The sequence below is a fragment of the Solenopsis invicta genome, chromosome 14 (genome assembly GCF_016802725.1).
Source record: "Solenopsis invicta isolate M01_SB chromosome 14, UNIL_Sinv_3.0, whole genome shotgun sequence".
NCBI lineage: Eukaryota > Metazoa > Arthropoda > Insecta > Hymenoptera > Formicidae > Solenopsis > Solenopsis invicta.
Window position 1 is genome coordinate 10,414,574 of NC_052677.1, and position 17,900 is coordinate 10,432,473.

Below are 17,900 nucleotides of genomic sequence, written 5' to 3' on the forward strand. Positions count from 1 at the left end.
GTTCACCACGTGCGCCCTCCACGTGGTGCGCTCCTCTTTCCCTTCCTCCTCCTCTCTCATTTCTCTCTCTTTTTCTCTTCTGTTTCTTCTCTCCTCTCGACAATCACGAAGAGCGATGGAAGAGCCAAAGTGAAGAAGCGAGCGCACCCTCCGAAATTCCGCCACCTCTTTCTTCCATTTCGAGGTCCGCGGCGATCGCCATGGCTGGGGGCAGCCCGGAGTACCAAGCAGAGGGATGGCCGAGAGAGAGGGGAGCGGACAGCGATACGGCGTCTCGCTCCAACGTCTATTTTCATCTCACTCGTCGGCGTCGCGGCCACCCCTTGTCGCACCGCGTTCTCGGTATCATCGTCCGCCTAAAAAGGTAGATTGGCCGTGGAAGTAACGCGATATGCGATTCGTCGGCCGGCCGGGCCAATCGACCGCGGCGTTACACTCTAGGATCACGTTGCACGCGCTTATATTGGGAGCCCCCGCTCGTTTCCCCGACAGAACGGCTCTCTAACGTAAGTGCACCACGTCGCGTCGCGTCGCGACACCGTCGGCTCCTATTTTTTTTTTTCTTCTTCTTTTCTACCTGCTCTTCTTTGCCCTCTCGATTGAGAGAAGACAAAAGTAGCGAAAATACGACGTGGAGAACGGAAGTGGGTAATAAACGGGGGTGAAATCGGTCCGGACGTCGTTACGACACCGCATTCGTCCGTCGGAGAACGCACACTTACCCCCGCGCTCACTCACAGAGAACCAAGGGGGTTGACACGCAGCAAAACCCACACATATACACCTGTGTATACACACGGTACCGGTGTTTAAGGACGAACAAGCGGAGTTAAGAGCTTAGAGGACCGCAAGAAAAACTCGCGAGAGGACCGAGTTCGGTTGGTCCTTTTCCTCTTCGAGAGAATCGTGTGTGTGTGTGTGCGTGTGTCGAGAGATTGGGGGTGGAAGTCGGTCGGAGGTGGACGGGAAGTGGTACCGGCTGGCGAACGGACCCTGGTGATCTTTCGAGGGAGTGACCTTCGATCTTCGTCGATTCTTGGTGAAGTACTCGTGTGAGAATCCGACGAGAGGTGCGACCGAGAGAGGATTGTGCCAGGAACCTATTTAGAGGAGCTTTTTACCTGTGTGTGCTTACGATCTCCCGAACGGTGTACGGATATAGTGTTGCTTCTTTTCACTTCTTTCTCTTGTCCTTCTTTATCCCCCTAACCTTCCCTCTGCTCCGATCCGATAGGATCGGAGGGAAGAGCGAATTTGAATTCCAGTGTCGATCAGGAAGTCGACCGATTTCCGATCGAAAGGTTTTTCCTTCACTAAGGTGCCTATACCAAGAATACCACTGTGCGACGCCAAGTTTGATGGGATATCTCCCAGCGTTCAATTTCGTTTTCGAAACGAATCGTCAATTCATCAGATCATTCATTCGCATTTACGCTTTTTATCTATTTTTCTTCTATATTTATTTATAATTCATAGCACTGTATGTAAATATTTAAACAATTGTTAAGTAATAATTGAATTGATATAATATAATAAATTGGTATAATATAAGATAAAAAATTGATTTATCAAAAATTATTATATTTGCTTTCTTAATTTAAAAAATTAAAAAATTTTATTTTGGTTTTTTTTAGATAATTTAATTCAATAATAGAGTAAAATCAAAATTTGTTTCATTTTAATTTTTAAGTGTAAAAAATGTCAATTTTTATAAAATTTTATGTGTCATTTGATTGAAGATATTAAAAAATTGGAGCAAAAAAATTAATTTATTTATTATCAATTGTTATCGTTCAAAAAGTTAAAAAATAAAATTAATTTTCTCTGTGCAAATTGTTTCCGTTTTGAAAATTTGTTTTCAATTAAAAATTGCGAATTTCTTTGTTAGATCTTCGTCCATTAGATTCCAATGAAATTTTTATCTGTTGGATCAAAAAAATTGACTGTTTGAAACTTAAAGTTCAACTTTCAATGTTTCCCTTAATTTTTATTCCGTTAAATCTGTCATTTTCTTCTTCAACAGTATTATTCTCCATTATGACACATGTTTCATTTCGCTTGTTATTTAAAGTCCGCACGCTTTCCTAATAAACTCACGCGAAAATGTCTCGCATCTATCGCATGTTCCTTGTATTTCTTATCCACTTGTACGAAGAAACAAAAATATCGAACTTCTTGTAACGCGATACGTCGCTCTTTTTGGTCCGGTCGCCAGTGCCGCTTCGTGCCTGCTCCATTTTGTATTCTTATCTGATTATGCAACCCCATCGCACTCTCTTGACTCTTCTTCGCGACTCTTCTTCTGTGGTGCACGCATAATCGTCGCGTCGAGTAGTAGTGTCAGTGATACGTACCGACATCGTACCGACCTGCTTCAAGGTGAAGCGTGTTCGATAAAATGGATCTTTACTGCCTTTGCGACGTTTTTCTAGAACGTTTTAGTGAAATCATAAAAGAGGAAGCCGGCGGTTGTCTACGACGAAATCTAAAAATCATTAAATTTCACTTTACGAAGCTACGATACTTACAATATCAGCCGATGGTGAAGAAATCAATTCGAATAGCGTTCGCATCAGTTTTTTCATTGATGAATATTTGATGAATCTTATTCAGCTCTTACAACAATAATCTTGCAACAATAATTATTTTCAAAATTACAAAATTAATTAAATAATAATAAAAGCGCATGTGTGCGGTTATTGTTAAATAGAACGCGTTGGATTTCTGTTAATGCGAATATTTTGATTAATTTGGAATTTTATTTTTCGATAAATGACATCGATAAATTTTGTAATTACAAGAATTAGTTTAGTTTAAATAAACGTTATTTAAACGGATGATTTTTATTTAGAGATCAGTTACAAAGATACATTGAAAAATCACGACAAGTATGTCTCTTTAATATTGTTTATCACAAGATAATAAAAAGGTGTAGTGTCTGTCAAGTCAAAACTGAGAATGAGATTTATATATTTTCGAAAATAATCTTAGTTAATTGAAATAATAATCGATTGCAATTCTCTTTACGCAAAAGAAAAATGTTAAAAAAAAAGCTGTTAAAGATTAAAAAAAAAAAATTAATAGAAACGATGTTAAAGACAGTTTCTTGCATCAGCCTGATATATAACCGGCCGTGGTTTCGTGAAGTGAATCCCCCACAACCGGGAGCGCCGAGATGTTCTAACCGATCATTCCTCAGGGCCGCCCAGAACGTGCCGCCAGAAGTAGTCCGTCCGCCGCCGAACCAACAACAAGCCCCAAAGGCAAACGACAGGAAGAAGAGGAACAGTCCTCCCCTCCCACCGAAGAAGAAGAAGAAGAAGAAGCAAGACTCGAGGAGGAAGCCAGTGAGTTCCACGGCATCAGTTTACCGCCGGTAGAGCCCAGAAGAAGAACCAAAGATGCCAGCCCCGAAGCCCCAGGAGGGAGAGGATCCCGATCCGACCCCATACCTCTTCGTTTCCCTCGAGCAGAAGAGGATCGATCAGACGAAACCCTACGACGCGAAGAAAGCATGCTGGGTGCCCGACGAGAAGGAGGGCTACCTCCTCGGCGAGATCAAAGCCACCAAGGGCGATGTCGTCAGCGTCGGCTTGCCTGGCGGCGAGGTGTGTACTTAGGTTGCCGTGCACAAACCAATGCATCCCTCTGTTACCCACTCCTCCGATCCCCCATTACTCTAGAATGTCACCGGGTTGCTTGGAAAACAGCCGATCCCGATGTTTGACACGGTGTCTGAATAATTCTGTTTTGTGTCTTTTCGAAAATTTAAATTCACGAAGGTAACAATGTGGCGTATGTGATTCTAAAAAGAGGAAATTAAAGTTGAAAAAATCTAATATATCTATTTTTTTTTAGCTATTTGAAAAAGGATGGCTATTTCGTTCAATGAGTGTAAAGAGAAAGTTACAGAAATTCGTTTGGTGAGATTAGCAAAAGCGATTGGCTGATGTTATAAATTATTTAACGCTTTCAAAGTCTCGAGTGCAATTGTTTGCATTCTAGATTCCGAAAAGCTGTTCGTCAAACTAGAGCTGTCTTCCGTGCTCCGAAATTGTTTTAACAATAATACCTGTTACCAGTATTTCACTATTTTAACACTTTACATATATTCAAGACACCATGTAACATGACTAACTCAAATTCCGATAACAATTTTCTAATTATGTTAAAAATTATTTTAATTGAAGGATGTAACAATTATAACATTTAAATATTTAGATATTTAGGTATTTTGTATCAGGTACGCTAGAAAGCAATCGGAGATGAATTTTTAGAAGACACTTTTACAATTTTTTTCCTACTTTTTTTTTTGACAACCATTAATTAAATATTACATACGCATCGATGATAATTTAACAAATGTCTTGCGATCAGTCGTTTTGTATCAAAAGTATTGTCGGTCTGCCCATACGTCTTCCTGCTCTACTGTCTGACAAAGCCTTTTCTACTTCGCAAATTCTTTTAACCGAAAATTCGTTCTTGAACATTTAAACGCGCGATCTTACATCATTATCTAGGTGTCAACAAATTCTTTTGCATTTTAATGTTATAAATCTTATAACATGGCAGATGTCATTGAAAGGGGAAAATCAGCTGAGAATAAGATACAACCTCAATTTATCAAATAAATTCACGTATAAAGACATTGATTACTCGATGAAATTGTTCCTCAGATTCCATTCTACTGTCTCTCTATCTCTCTCGCTTTCTCGAACTAGACCCCGAAAGTGACGTAACACTTTTCGCGAGCGCGATCACGCCGAAAAAGCGTTCACGCGGGATGTGCGTACGCTCGAGGAAGAAGGCGTCGACTTCGAGAGTGCGTTCCGATTTCGCCGGATAAATCCGTTCGCTCGTATGATTTTTCGGGATGCTGAGGGGCGGCGGAAGGGGACGTCTGTTTACGGCACGGCGATTTCCATCGATCGCCATGGAAGGCGCGATCTCTCCCTCCGCTTGGACGATTTTTTAGCCGGCTCGACCGGACCGAGGGAGACAGAAGGAGAGAAAGAGAGAGAGGGAGAGAGGGGATTCGCTGGCTTCTATATATATAAAAAGAAGAGGGAGGAACGGGGATCTCGCTGACGATCTATTTTCGGAGAACAGAAAACCGGTCGCGAACCGCCGCTGCCGCCACCACCATCGCCGCCGCCGCCGCCGTCGTCGTCGACAACGGCGACGACGACGGCGGCGTCGTCGAGCGCTTACGACCTTCTGTCACCCGGCCGTCCCCGAAGGTGTAGGCTTTCTTTTCGGACGGAAATAAAGTCCCTCTCGGGCTTGAGGCCTGTCAAAAAGTATATTACGTAAAGCGCGGCTTTCCGCCATCTCATTCTGGCAGCGGAAATATACAATGGCGACCTGTCTTTCGACGGGATGCATTTCTTTTTCTGCTCGGAACCTCCTTTTTCCACCCTTCGCTTACTGTAGCGAGTAAGTGAGAGAGCGCGTAAAGAGAGTATATTTTTAAACTCGAAATGAGAATTTTCAATTGCGTATTATATTTTTGTTTCACCGAGGAGACCTTAACTTCTCGCAAACCAATTCTAAAATTAAACAGAATCTGATTTTCCACTTGCAAGATCCGCATGTGGCAGTAATATACAGGAAGTTTTAAAGTTAAAAAAATAAAAAAAATTTTTCGAGACTTCTATGAACCTATCTCTTTTCAAAAAATAAGAATGAGAAACGAAATGTATGTTAGTAAAATTAGCGAAGGATAAAATTTTTGAAGAAAATCTGTAAATTTCTATTTGCAAAATTCTAATTTTCTGCTTGGAATCTTGTGTTTCGAAATCAATGTTATACTTATTCCATTCTGTGAACTCTGTCCGGAAAGTTCTCCTCTTATCTATACGTAATTCAAGAAATGAAATTTTTAACAATAATTGTGGAAGGAAGACGTATGCTTGACATCCATTAAATTGCTGGAGCATTTCTTACCAAATTTAAATCTCATTGATACATTGTTTAATAAACTTTATTATATTACCTAATAGAATTTCAGCATTTTTAGATGCCTCCAGAATTTTTTTGCACTGACTTTCGCAAGGCAGAAAGCGAACGTCGAAAAATTGGGGAACTTTTTTTTTAATACATTTAACGTTAAAACGTTTGCCAGATTCTTAGGTTACCTCATTCTTCTCTCTCTTTCTCCCTCCTTTGTACGTAATCTGATATATACTCGCACAGCACGTAATATTGCAACAACATCGCGACAATATTACAATATCGCAGTAATATTACTGCGACATTGTAATATTGCAGCAATATTGTTGTTACATTGCAATATTACATGCTGTACGGGTAATGCTGTGATACTATCTTTCGTGAGAGAGAGCTACATTTCCAACGTAATATAAAGTTATATAATTCCATTGTCTACAGCTCATTATCTTCTATTTTTGCTTCTCTCTCTTTTTCTCTTTCTTTTGTATTCCAAATTCAAAAAGCGAATAAATCTCGTACTATACATTATTGATTATAATATTTCACATTTCAAACGCTCGACTTTTTTTTTATATAATTATTCGTCAATATCGATCGCGCTTATTTTTCATCATTTCAACGAAGGGGTACCCCGCTATTCTCGCCCGCATTCCGCTGCCGCGACAAACTCGAGCACAAACGGCCCCAATATCCGCGACTCCGCGTAACGCACGTCGGTTACATAATGGTTCAGCAAACCCGTGTCGCCGCGCGCGTTACGACTGTAAGCCCAAACGCTATTGTTAGAATTGCTAGCGCCTGGCGTAATAATAAGCCGAAACGCCACTTCTCGAAACGCGGGTCAACGTATTTTTAGAGCAGCAACCGAGCGCGAGGCCCGAGAAAAACGTTGAGGGAGACAGAGAAAGAGAGAGAGATGTGGAGAAACAGGGGTCATTTTGGCCGTTGCCAAAAAATCACTTTACGCAATGCAATCATTGAAGAAAAATACTGTGTCTTTTTCCGTTTTTCATCCGAGATTTCTAGCACTTCAGTTTCCCAAATGCAGATTAACCATTTTCAACACCTGTGCTTTCCCAATTTTAATCTTGCGAAAATCAATTTATCGATCTAGACGGGGTGTGTTATAGTGTCTCTACTTATCTGTATTCAAAATACCTATGATAATAACGTGGCTGTTAGAGGATCATTTTATTTTGTGTAATTTTTTTTTGTTTTCTCAGTAAAAAATTGATCAAACTGAAAACTTTTTAGTTAAAATTCTAACTGTAAATGGCTTCTTTTATTTTGTTTAAATTTTCTCTTGAAATTATTACAAATATTCTAATAACTGTTATTTATTTATTACTGTATTCCTAATTCTAGTTATTCTTGCAGTTTGTTAAATTACAAAGTAAATGCTTTATAAAAATATATTTTACTATAATTAAATATTGTTAAATATTATAAACGTAGAAAGCATTTAAAACAACAGCAAAAAATGAAAGAGAAGCTGTTTTCTTTTATATTGGAAAGGTTTATTTATATATTTTCTTTTCAATTTCTGCAATTACTCATCAATTTAGTTCAAACTTTTTTTTCTATTTTTCTTTATCCTTGCAAAAGAAATTTTAATTGTTCAAGATAAAATCGCGTCTTTCCAATAAAGATAATGCGCAAGTTCCAACAGTGTTCTCCATCTCTTGCTTTTAATTGCGAGAGATCGATAACAGAATTGTTTGACACGTAACAATGAGAAAAAAGAGACACAGAGAGAGAGAAAAAAAAAAGAAAATGCTCGCGCAGACGAAACAGTTCCGCAAGGACCAGCTGTCCCAAGTGAACCCACCGAAATTCGAGAAAGCCGAAGACATGGCCGACCTGACCTACTTGAACGAGGCGTCGGTGTTGCACAATCTGAAGCAGCGTTACTACGGCAAACTGATCTACGTAAGTCGATTGTCGTGACCGTACGCCACTAACGCCGCTCTTTCTTTCTCTTTCGGGATCGATGACAGACCAAGGACTTCAAGAAGGATCAGCTGCAGCAGGTGAACCCGCCCAAGTACGAGAAAGCCGAAGATATGTCCAATTTGACCTACCTCAACGATGCTTCGGTCCTCCACAACTTGAAGCAACGTTACTACGCCAAGCTCATCTACGTAAGCCCTTCGCTCGCAACGGGGAGATGCTCGCACCCTCCCTCCTATCCGTCCCAGGATGCGGAGGGCTTTGTCTGGTTTTTTCTGACCTCGAGTGTTCATCCTCTACTTGCGAGCCGCCGCCACGACTCTCGCGGCGACACCCTTTCGAAATGTCCCTACTGTTTCGAAGGACCGGTTTGTCGCTCAAAAACGCCAAAACGCGTCCCGCGACGTTCCGAAAGAGGTCCTTCGACTTTACACTCCATTCGTCATCCGCGACAAACGGCTCGCCAGGATGCACGGATCTTGCGCAGGAGCGTCGTCGTAAAGCAGGACAATATGCCACGACGTCTCCTGCTCCCTTTATTCTTCTTCTTCTTTTTCTCTCTTTTTTTTTTTTATCGATGATCCTTTCCCTGTATGAACGAGGATCTCTCGTCCGTTCGATGTTTTCCCCATCAAAAAATGCATGACTTTTTTCATGAGAATATTGTTTTTTTTCTTCTTTTTTTTAGCAAGGGGGATGACGCCGTCATTAAAGCACCGTGACGTGCTACGACGTCTCCTGGCTTTTTATCGATTTTTAAAAATTATTTTTCGTTTTGTGTTCACTCCAGACTACCGTCTGGAGGTGCATGATTTTATTTGATATTTTTTACCTTTGTTTTTTTTTTGAGAGAATAAGAGAACGACATCGCGCAAAACACGCTGACGTGTCGCGACGTTCTGTGATTCTTCCACACGCTTGCGAAGGTTGTTCTTTCCCTTTCGAACGGATGATTTTCAATCAACTACCGAGAGAGACAGATCTCTCTCAAATTGAAAAAATGTCAAGCAAGATATTTATCCTTCGCCACGCATTTTTTCATCCTCATCACTTCGGCCAACTCTCCACGACATTCTCTTTGTTTTAATTCGCACAAGATGTGTGATAAGCTCTTCTTCTATGTTTGTTCCCTGAGTTACGTCCGTTGTGTTTAACTACGCCCCAGGATCCACGTGCTCACAAAGCGAAGAACGCGAAGGATGCTCTTGTTTCGAGACACGGGTCGCATCCGCACGATGGAAGAAGGACTGTTCCTGCATCGGCGTTTAATTTTTATGTTTTTTTTTTCGTTTTTATATATGTACATATGTATAATGCATACAGTTGTGTCAGTGCTGTCGATGTTGTCGGATTATTTTTTTCGTCATCTTAATGTAACGAATTAATCCATATAATACGTTACAATTGATAACATTGAATTATATTTTCATCTTCTGTTGCATCTAACAGAATTTTATGAGTTTCATAGATAAAATATTAATTTATATATAACTTGACTGATAATTGTCCTTGTGAAAATTTGAACGAAAAAATAATCGGACATTGTCGACAGTTTACTAAATATTTCGCAGATAAATTTCAGCTGTTCGAAGTTCGAGACTAAATTTAATTATACATCACGCAATATTATATGTTTAATTGAGAAAAGAATTTTTTTTAGAATTATATTATTGAACGCTCTATAAAATTTACAATGTTATTAAGAAAGTATAAGTATTGTAACATTTAAATTTTATATTTTCACGTTGAATCAAGTCAACGTATAAGTATGCAATATAATTTTTTTTTTTTTTTATCGAGTTCGGGAAGTTCGAACAACTCAAATTTGTGATTTTTTGTGCACGCAATTATGATTAACTCTCGCGCGATCGAGACGAGAATCGCAAGGCGAGAATCTTTGTCCTGGCAAACCGCAGAGACCGGCTGTGCCAGGGAACGTTGCTCGAAGCCTTCGCTAGATCGATATTTAAATGATCGTTGACCTTTGCAGACCTATTCCGGCCTGTTCTGCGTGGCTATTAATCCCTACAAAAGATTCCCCGTGTACACCTCAAGGTGCGCCAAACTGTACCGAGGCAAGAGGCGTAGTGAGGTGCCGCCGCACATTTTCGCCATTTCTGATGGAGCCTACGTCAACATGCTCACCAGTACGTAAGAAACCGTAATTATGCGAGGAGCAGTTAATTAAGCGCAATACGACATTAATGTCGCTCTTATAAAAAAAATTAATTCAAGTTGATTATCCCAATAATCAATTAAACTATATTAATTTGTTTCAAATAATTAAATAAATTGTCAGAACAGTCGTATTGCAGATTTTTTTATCATATTGAAGGTTTCTTTATTATTTCAAAGAAACAATTTGAGAATCGGTTTGTAAGAGATACGATCGATTTTTCCCGATTTTCTCGTCGCTTTGCGCATTTACGTAAAGCCTGTACTTCTCTCACCCCTAACAGACAGCGAGAACCAGTCTATGTTGATCACCGGTGAGTCTGGTGCCGGAAAGACTGAGAACACGAAGAAGGTAATCGCGTACTTCGCCACCGTCGGCGCCTCGACCAAGAAAGAGAAGGAATCAGATGCGAGTCAGAAGAAGGGCTCTCTGGAGGACCAGGTTGTTCAGACCAACCCTGTACTAGAAGCCTTCGGTAACGCCAAGACCGTCCGTAATGATAACTCCTCTCGTTTCGTAAGTGTTTCTATTTTAACTCTCAATATACGAAGCGTTCAATAAGGTAGAATGGCCGTTACGCTATATCTGGCTGAAATAAACGATTGCGTACAAAGAAGTATCCAATAACAATTTAGGGGATAAGAGAACAACTCGTTGTGCAAAATTATTGGATCTCTTAGCTTAAAAGTACAAGTAATTTATATATTATTACAGTGAGGGAAAAAATTGCTAAATTTTAATAGATATTTATTTGAATAGTGCTAATGAAATATTTATTAAATGTTAATATGTATTTAATATAAGAACTACTCATTTACTATTAGTACTATTCGAGTAAATATTTATTAAAATTTAGGAATTGTTTCTCTCGGCGTATAATTGTGCAATCGTGCAGTTATTAGTTTATTATTTTAATGTTTTTTTTTTTTAATTTAATCGTATTAAATTTTTGGTCACACACGTGTATTTTAATTTCAAGAAAGTAGAAAACGCTCGGTTAGAAATAAGGAATGTTGTTTACGACGGAGATCGTGGCCGAGAGCCTAGATCGGCAGATCGGCCGTTTAATCAAATGGATTAATTGTGCCTTCGTCTCAAACAGGGTAAATTCATTCGTATTCACTTCGGCCCCTCTGGAAAGCTGGCCGGTGCCGATATCGAGACATGTGAGTATTTTCACCCGACGTTATTCACGAAGCGAATTTGCCGGCTCATAATCTCGAGGGCGAAATCGTCACGCGGTTGTTAATTTTGCGCAGTTAATCACGTCCGACGTTTAATAGTCACGTCAAGGTGACGGAAGGCGAGCGCGTTTATTATCGTCGCGACGCAAACGCGCGATCTCGGAGGCGCAGTTGGCGTCGATTCGCGATTTACACCGTCGTCGTTCAGCCCGTTCTTCGATTGCGCCCGGTTATTTTTGCGACCGCGCCATTTCGTATCGTTTGGCTTAAAATCCGCTCGCGTCATCGTCATGATTCCCTTGCTCAATCCTCGCGCTATAAACGACAATGAATGGCGCGTGTAACGACGTCTTAATTCACACACAGTTATTTCTTCACTAATCGTAAGAAGAAATAATTTCATTCAATTATCAAGCGCGGTCAATTATTATTAAATTGATCATTTAATTGAATAAACTTATTTCTTCTTAGCGAAGATCATTTCTTCTTAGTGAAGATTATTTCTTCTTAGTGAAGAAATAAGTTTATTCAATTATCAACAAGTGCGGTCGATTATTATTATCATTAAATTGATTAGTTTTAAAGCAACCAACTTTCTAATTGTTACAATATTAATTGAAATTTCTTCTTCCGATACATTTAATAGAGAAAAAAAATATATATATATACGCTCTATTTATCTCTATTAAAGGTATTAAAGGAAGAAGAAATTTCAATTAATAACAATTAGTAACAATTAGAAAGTTGGTTGATTTAAAACTAATCAATTTAATGATAATAATAATTGACCGCACTTGTTCATAATTGAATAAACTTATTTCTTCACTAAGAAGAAATAATCTTTACTAAGAAGAAATGATCTTCGCTATATATATTTTTTCTTTTTATATTTTTAGTGAACCTTTTCGTACAACTTTTTTTACAAACGTAGATTCTACAGAATACATTTCTTTACGTGGGAAGTACATTTCTAAAACAATATCCTTTTCTCAGATCTACTGGAGAAGGCTCGTGTCATCTCTCAACAAACTCTGGAGCGTTCCTACCACATCTTCTATCAGATGATGTCCGGATCAGTCAAAGGGCTGAAGGGTAAGATCATCAATATTATCGCGAGAAAGAAAGTTGAACAGGAGAAATTTAAAATAGGATTCGCACGTCGCTTTCCACGAATTATATTCTCCTCCTAGGACCATATGAAAAATCATTGCTACCTTGAGAAAAATAAGAAGATTAATATAATTACTCATAGGAAAAAGTAATTGTACATAATTGTTTACACATGACGCAGCGATATCGATAACGTGTCATTGGTGAAAACATTTACTTTTGTCTTGCTGAAATTAAACGTATTGATTAATTATTTTTCAAGCAAATATGAGATAAATAATTTTCTCAAGATAGCGATTATTTCCGGAGCATTCGCAAATGCTCGCTGATCAACGAGATCAGGTCGGGAAGATGAGACAGGTGTTGCGAAGCCTGGATGAGAGAAAGGTTTCGCGTGAACGATCCGGGGGTGTAATCGCCTGGAGGGTCGTCCTCTTTCCTCCCGTATACCAGCGAAATGTCTCACTGTCGAATTATCCTCATTCCACACAGAAATATGCCTCCTATCGAACAACGTCAACGATTACTACTTCGTATCTCAGGGCAAGACAACGATCCCGAATGTCGACGACGGCGAGGAGTGTCTGCTGACCGACGTAAGGACCTGACGATGACGAATATATCGCAGGATTCTCGCCTCACATTTATTTTTACTAGCCTTGTATCTTAGACTCGGTTGCTGACGGTTTTCTTGGATTAACTGTGTATCACGTTGCCTAAAGGAACTGTAGCAGGCAATTCGTAACGCCTCAAGAACGGGGTATTGAATGAGAAGCGTGTCTATCGAGGTCGATTTTCTCGATTGAAAGATGTACCTTCATATTTACTTGTTGTATTGTTTTATACTGTTTTATTATCGATTGACATTAATTTTCATTGATAATCTCAAATGAAAAGAATTTGATTAGACTCAATTTTGTTTATAAGTTCGTAGCAAAGAAATGTACGAGATTTTGGACGAGCTTACAAAAATTCTTATCAATGAAAGAAAATTACAAAGAGGAGCTTACAATTTCTAAATAAATCCAGTTTTAAAAATTAGAATTTTTTAAATTTTAAGTCTAATTTTTTTTCTTTCAGTTACATGAATTAGATAGTCTGTTAAAATAAAGAAATTTCATTTGATTTAAATGAGTTTTATTTATTATTAGTTAGATTTGTCTTTTCAGAAGAAAGATGAGACAATTATTATTCTACAGTAGAAATTCGACGACGACAGCCACGCGTCTCTCGTAGAATAGCGTGTTAGTATGTAGATCTCTCCGCTGCGAGAGAGAGAGAGCTGGGACACTTTGTATATAATTTCATCCTCCTAGCAAGGCGTAATCCGCAAAGGGAGTAGCGGTATTTTGCAGAACTATACCGTCGAAATCGTATTTTTAGCGTAGCGAGTATTCCGACATTGGCATCACGTGTAGACGAAGAAGCCATTTTGAAAGCTGTTAGTTTAAATCTCAGAAAACTCCGTTTCTTGACAATTCGATAAAGTACATTTGTATAAAAATATTTGCGGAAACATCGCGTAAAAATAATTTAAAAAAAAAAAAAAAAAAAAATTTGCGAGAAATCTATATCGAAACATTTTACGGAAAGAGATATTGGGTGTAACTAGGAATAAATATAAAACTTGAAGTTTGCGAAAGAGAAGATGCATAGGCGGTTTAATGGTTTCTTCGTCGAGCTGATGGACCCCTGATGAGCACAGGTGGCACTTCCTGGTATTTACCTCACTCTGCGACGCAGTATAGAGAACCCGCGAATTCGCAAGGGTTCATAGATCCTCTGTAGATACGACATCCCCTTAGATAGCACGATGGAAAGCCACCAGGAAACATGGCCACCATCGGTTCTAACCACCCGCATGTTTTCTTTCTTTCTATCACCCTGTAGCGATGTGTCTGCTGTCCAACAACATCACCGACTACTACTTTGTATCGCAAGGCAAGACAACGATTCCCGGCCTCGATGACGGCGAAGAGCTTTTGGTTACCGATGTAAGTGCAACGATCTGGACCAGCCGGCGTCAGTAATCGCGCCAGCAAAATGAAATTCCATCGAGATAGAGGAATTAAATGAACCTTCGAAGGCTTTTACTTTTCGCGTTTAAATAATTTTATATAGAGAATTATTTAACATATCTTTATGAAACATATACCTTCATATTTTTACGTTCCGCCGTGTTTTATCAGATTTTATGTGATATTAGTATTATTACGTTTGTCATAGTGAGAAATGTTATAAATGTCGTTTACAAAGATAATATTACGTAACTGAAGTGCGTCGTTCCTTCTGTTCTATTTTTATTAAATTTCCATTTTCGCGAAGAAGATTTTCATGCATTTTTATAAAGCAAGATGCGTCTTGCGTCCGTTCCTAAAATTGCTGTAACAACGTCAATCGTATCACTTTGTACGCAAATCTATATCTCGAAGCTCGCTGGTCCAACTCTCTAAGCACTAGCTCCTCTCTATACGTAATTGCCGCCTTTCCTCGTATACAGTGACCGCTTCCGGAAAAGTGTCATTGCTCATTGAATACTACGCCGAGTGATGACTCTCTTCCGTACACTTTGATTTTTTTTTTTTTTTTTGTGTCGGCTTCTACTTACATATTCTGTATTTTCTGTATACGTAAAAACATATTTGTGCTATTATCTCTTTTTACGTGCTATCTGTATTTTTCAACGTTTCTCTCTCTCTCTTTCTTTCTTTCTCTGTTTCTTTCTTCTTGCTCTTCTGTATTTTCATTGCAGCTCTTCAATGTGCCACGTGATTAACCAGATGTATTCTTACAGTGTCACATGCGGACATCGTATTTCATTAAAACTTCTCTCTTTCATTTCTCTGTCTTTCTCTCTTCCTCTTCTCTATCGCACTATCATTTTTTTTCCAGCAAGTACTCGCCGCCAATAACTCGCTATTGTTTTTTCTATCGCGAGCATCGACGACACTAGTTACTCTTTAATTCAAATTAATTCTATCGAAGTCATTGTCGAACGATTTAATCGTCATTTCGCAATTTACAGATCAATTGCCGAGTGAATTAATTTGATTAAGAGAGCATTTTCTTAAGAAGGGGGAAAATTTTTTTTTGTACAATGGCAAAAGGGACTTGGGATGTCGACGATGGTCACGATCGCTCGCTTGCCTCGATACGAGATCGAGCGTGGGTAGAAAAAAAGAACGAACTAATACAGAAATGACCATGCTGAGCAACCGGATCGGCGACTACTGGTACATTAGCCAGGGTAAGACCAGAATTCCGGGAGTCAACGACGGCGAAGACATGGAAGCAACGGACGTAAGTCCAGCCCCCAGGGTGCCTTCGAGCCTTGGCGAAATTCAGACTCCCTTGTGGCTTCTTGTGAAACTATTTAGGGATATATCAACTTATATTGCACTAATTTTTGGTTAGCTGAAGAAATGTTAAAAAATCTTAACGAGAGAAAGATGAGCTGCAATTATCGTTGAAACGATTAAAGTCGAATATTTTAGTGATCATTTTCGTTCTTAATCGCAGTTGCGTACTTAATTAATTTACAGAACTGTAGCGCCTTTAAAGAAATTCAACATTTATTTCGTTCATTCGGTTGACTTATAGCGTTTTCGACTGCAGTGGGTTTTAACCCAGGTTCATCACCATTTGTCGGATGATCGTTCATTCTAATTGGACGATTTCGGCAAATGGCGACGAACCTGGGTTAAAACCCGCTGCAATCGAAAACGCTATTAATCTTGAATTTCAGTGTAGTTTACATGAGTAAAAAAATTGTTCTTTTGCTTTTTTTTTTATCAAGCAACAAGCAAAGAGAGGCTGCAGTTTGGCCGAGGATTCGTCACCCCCCTCGCCCCCCGCCTGCGAAAGCTGCATGCCGCCGCAATCGGGGCGCGGGGAGATTGGGAGCGCGAGGCTTTCTCACGCTGAAGAAGTATTCTCTTCTGTCAAGATAGGAACTCATCGCCCCCGTTTACCCGCTCCCCGATACGCCCATCTCTCTATTATCGCCCGTCCCGTGCCAGGCTGTTGAATGAATACACGCGCTCGCAAGTGCAATCTCTTCGTCCTTCTCGCCCTTTTGAGACTCAGTCATCTTCTAAAAAGATCTTTCTCGTTAAATATAATTTCAAAGAATCTCTTAAAAGATATAATTTCTTGATAAAAAAAAAATTCAAAGCTGCGTATATCTCTGATTTTAGAATAATGTTAAACTTTTTTGAAAAACAATAAAAGATATTTTTTAAATTCTTTTAAAATTATCATAAAAAATTTTTTCAAATAGTAATTGCTATTATTTAAGAAAATATATTTTTTAAGGAAAAGTTTCTCCATTAATGGAGTTATTTCAAATCCGGAACTTAAAGAATCTTTTTAGAGAAGATGTGAATGGCTTTTCACGTAATGGATCTTTGAGTCTCAAAAATTGACAGCACAACTGATTGACAATTGAAGCTCGACGTTTCAAGTTGATAATCACTGATTAATCAAGGATGGATCGAGAAAATCTTCTAATCGCGAAGGTTTTCAGAAAAAGGCTATTCTGAGACTGAAACAAATTCTGAAACTGCAACTTTATTCTTCAAAATGCTTCGCAGATATATGTTTCTTGTCCAACAACATATACGACTATGTCAACGTGTCCCAAGGAAAGATCACGATCCCCAACGTCGACGATGGCGAGGAATGTTTGCTGACGGACGTAAGTCCTTAGTTATCATCCCGGTTGTAAAAAATATGTCCCCCCCCCTACACCCCTCTTTTTGCCCTGTAAAAATTTGGTCTCATGCCTTTGGGTCAGATATCTTTGGGTCCACCCCTCTAGTTACAACGTCGTCAATCAAAATACTCTGAATATTTAATTAATAGATTTAAAAATAATGACGTAAAAGTAATGATGATTTGTTAATATTAAAAAGACAAACGACATTTCGAAGATTGACGTCGTTGTAGTTTTTCTGTCCCAGATATTAGTATATACATATGCAGACGATAATGAGCAACAATACATTTTGTACAATTACCTGAAATAATTAGTTTTTTAAAGCTCATTAATTTCCTGAATAAATTAATTATTATTGGACTCTGCAAAATTATTTTAATTGTTGAATACGTATTTTAAGATGTAACATTTTTAACTGTAGTATTTTTGTCTTTAATTTTTTTATGCAAAAATATCAAAGTAAATAAACGGGAATCATTTACTTTCATCTATTATTTAATTTGTAATTTTTAATTTGGAACATTTAAATAAGTCTAAAATTTCAATAAAATCGATATTATATTTTTAATATCATATAACAAAATTAATTTAAAATTCAAAAAATGTAATATTAAATTACACGTTAAATATGTATATGTATACATTTTCAAAAATAATTTTAATAATTAGATTGTTGCTATATTATTGATGTCTACAACTCTACTATGTACATAATAGTACAATATTTTCGAGTTCTTCCAGTAGTAGTTATTCCCTTTTTGGTACCTCTACTCCAGTTCTTTAATCTGGAGCGATTTAAAGAATCTCGAGA

The 17,900-nt window shown here is 38.5% G+C and overlaps 1 protein-coding gene across 28 annotated transcripts in view; it reads left to right on the forward strand.

Moving 5' to 3' along the window:
* Positions 1-3,199: 3,199 nt before the first annotated feature.
* LOC105201286 (myosin heavy chain, muscle) overlaps positions 3,200-17,900 on the forward strand; it is a 46,871-nt gene continuing 32,170 nt past the window's right edge. For 6 of the 28 annotated variants that reach the window (XM_026140712.2, XM_026140721.2, XM_011169243.3 and 3 more), the window contains exons 1-7: positions 3,200-3,608; positions 7,950-8,093; positions 9,893-10,049; positions 10,362-10,594; positions 11,181-11,244; positions 12,256-12,354; positions 12,865-12,968. In XM_026140712.2, the coding sequence (XP_025996497.1) occupies positions 3,402-3,608; positions 7,950-8,093; positions 9,893-10,049; positions 10,362-10,594; positions 11,181-11,244; positions 12,256-12,354; positions 12,865-12,968 (1,008 nt within the window). In that variant the 5' untranslated portion in view covers positions 3,200-3,401. Of the gene's footprint in view, positions 3,609-7,737; positions 7,882-7,949; positions 8,094-9,892; positions 10,050-10,361; positions 10,595-11,180; positions 11,245-12,255; positions 12,355-12,864; positions 12,969-14,262; positions 14,367-16,964; positions 17,069-17,900 lie in introns of all 28 variants that reach the window. The other 22 variants (XM_011169245.3, XM_039457622.1, XM_039457629.1 and 19 more) reach the window with 6 other exon arrangements.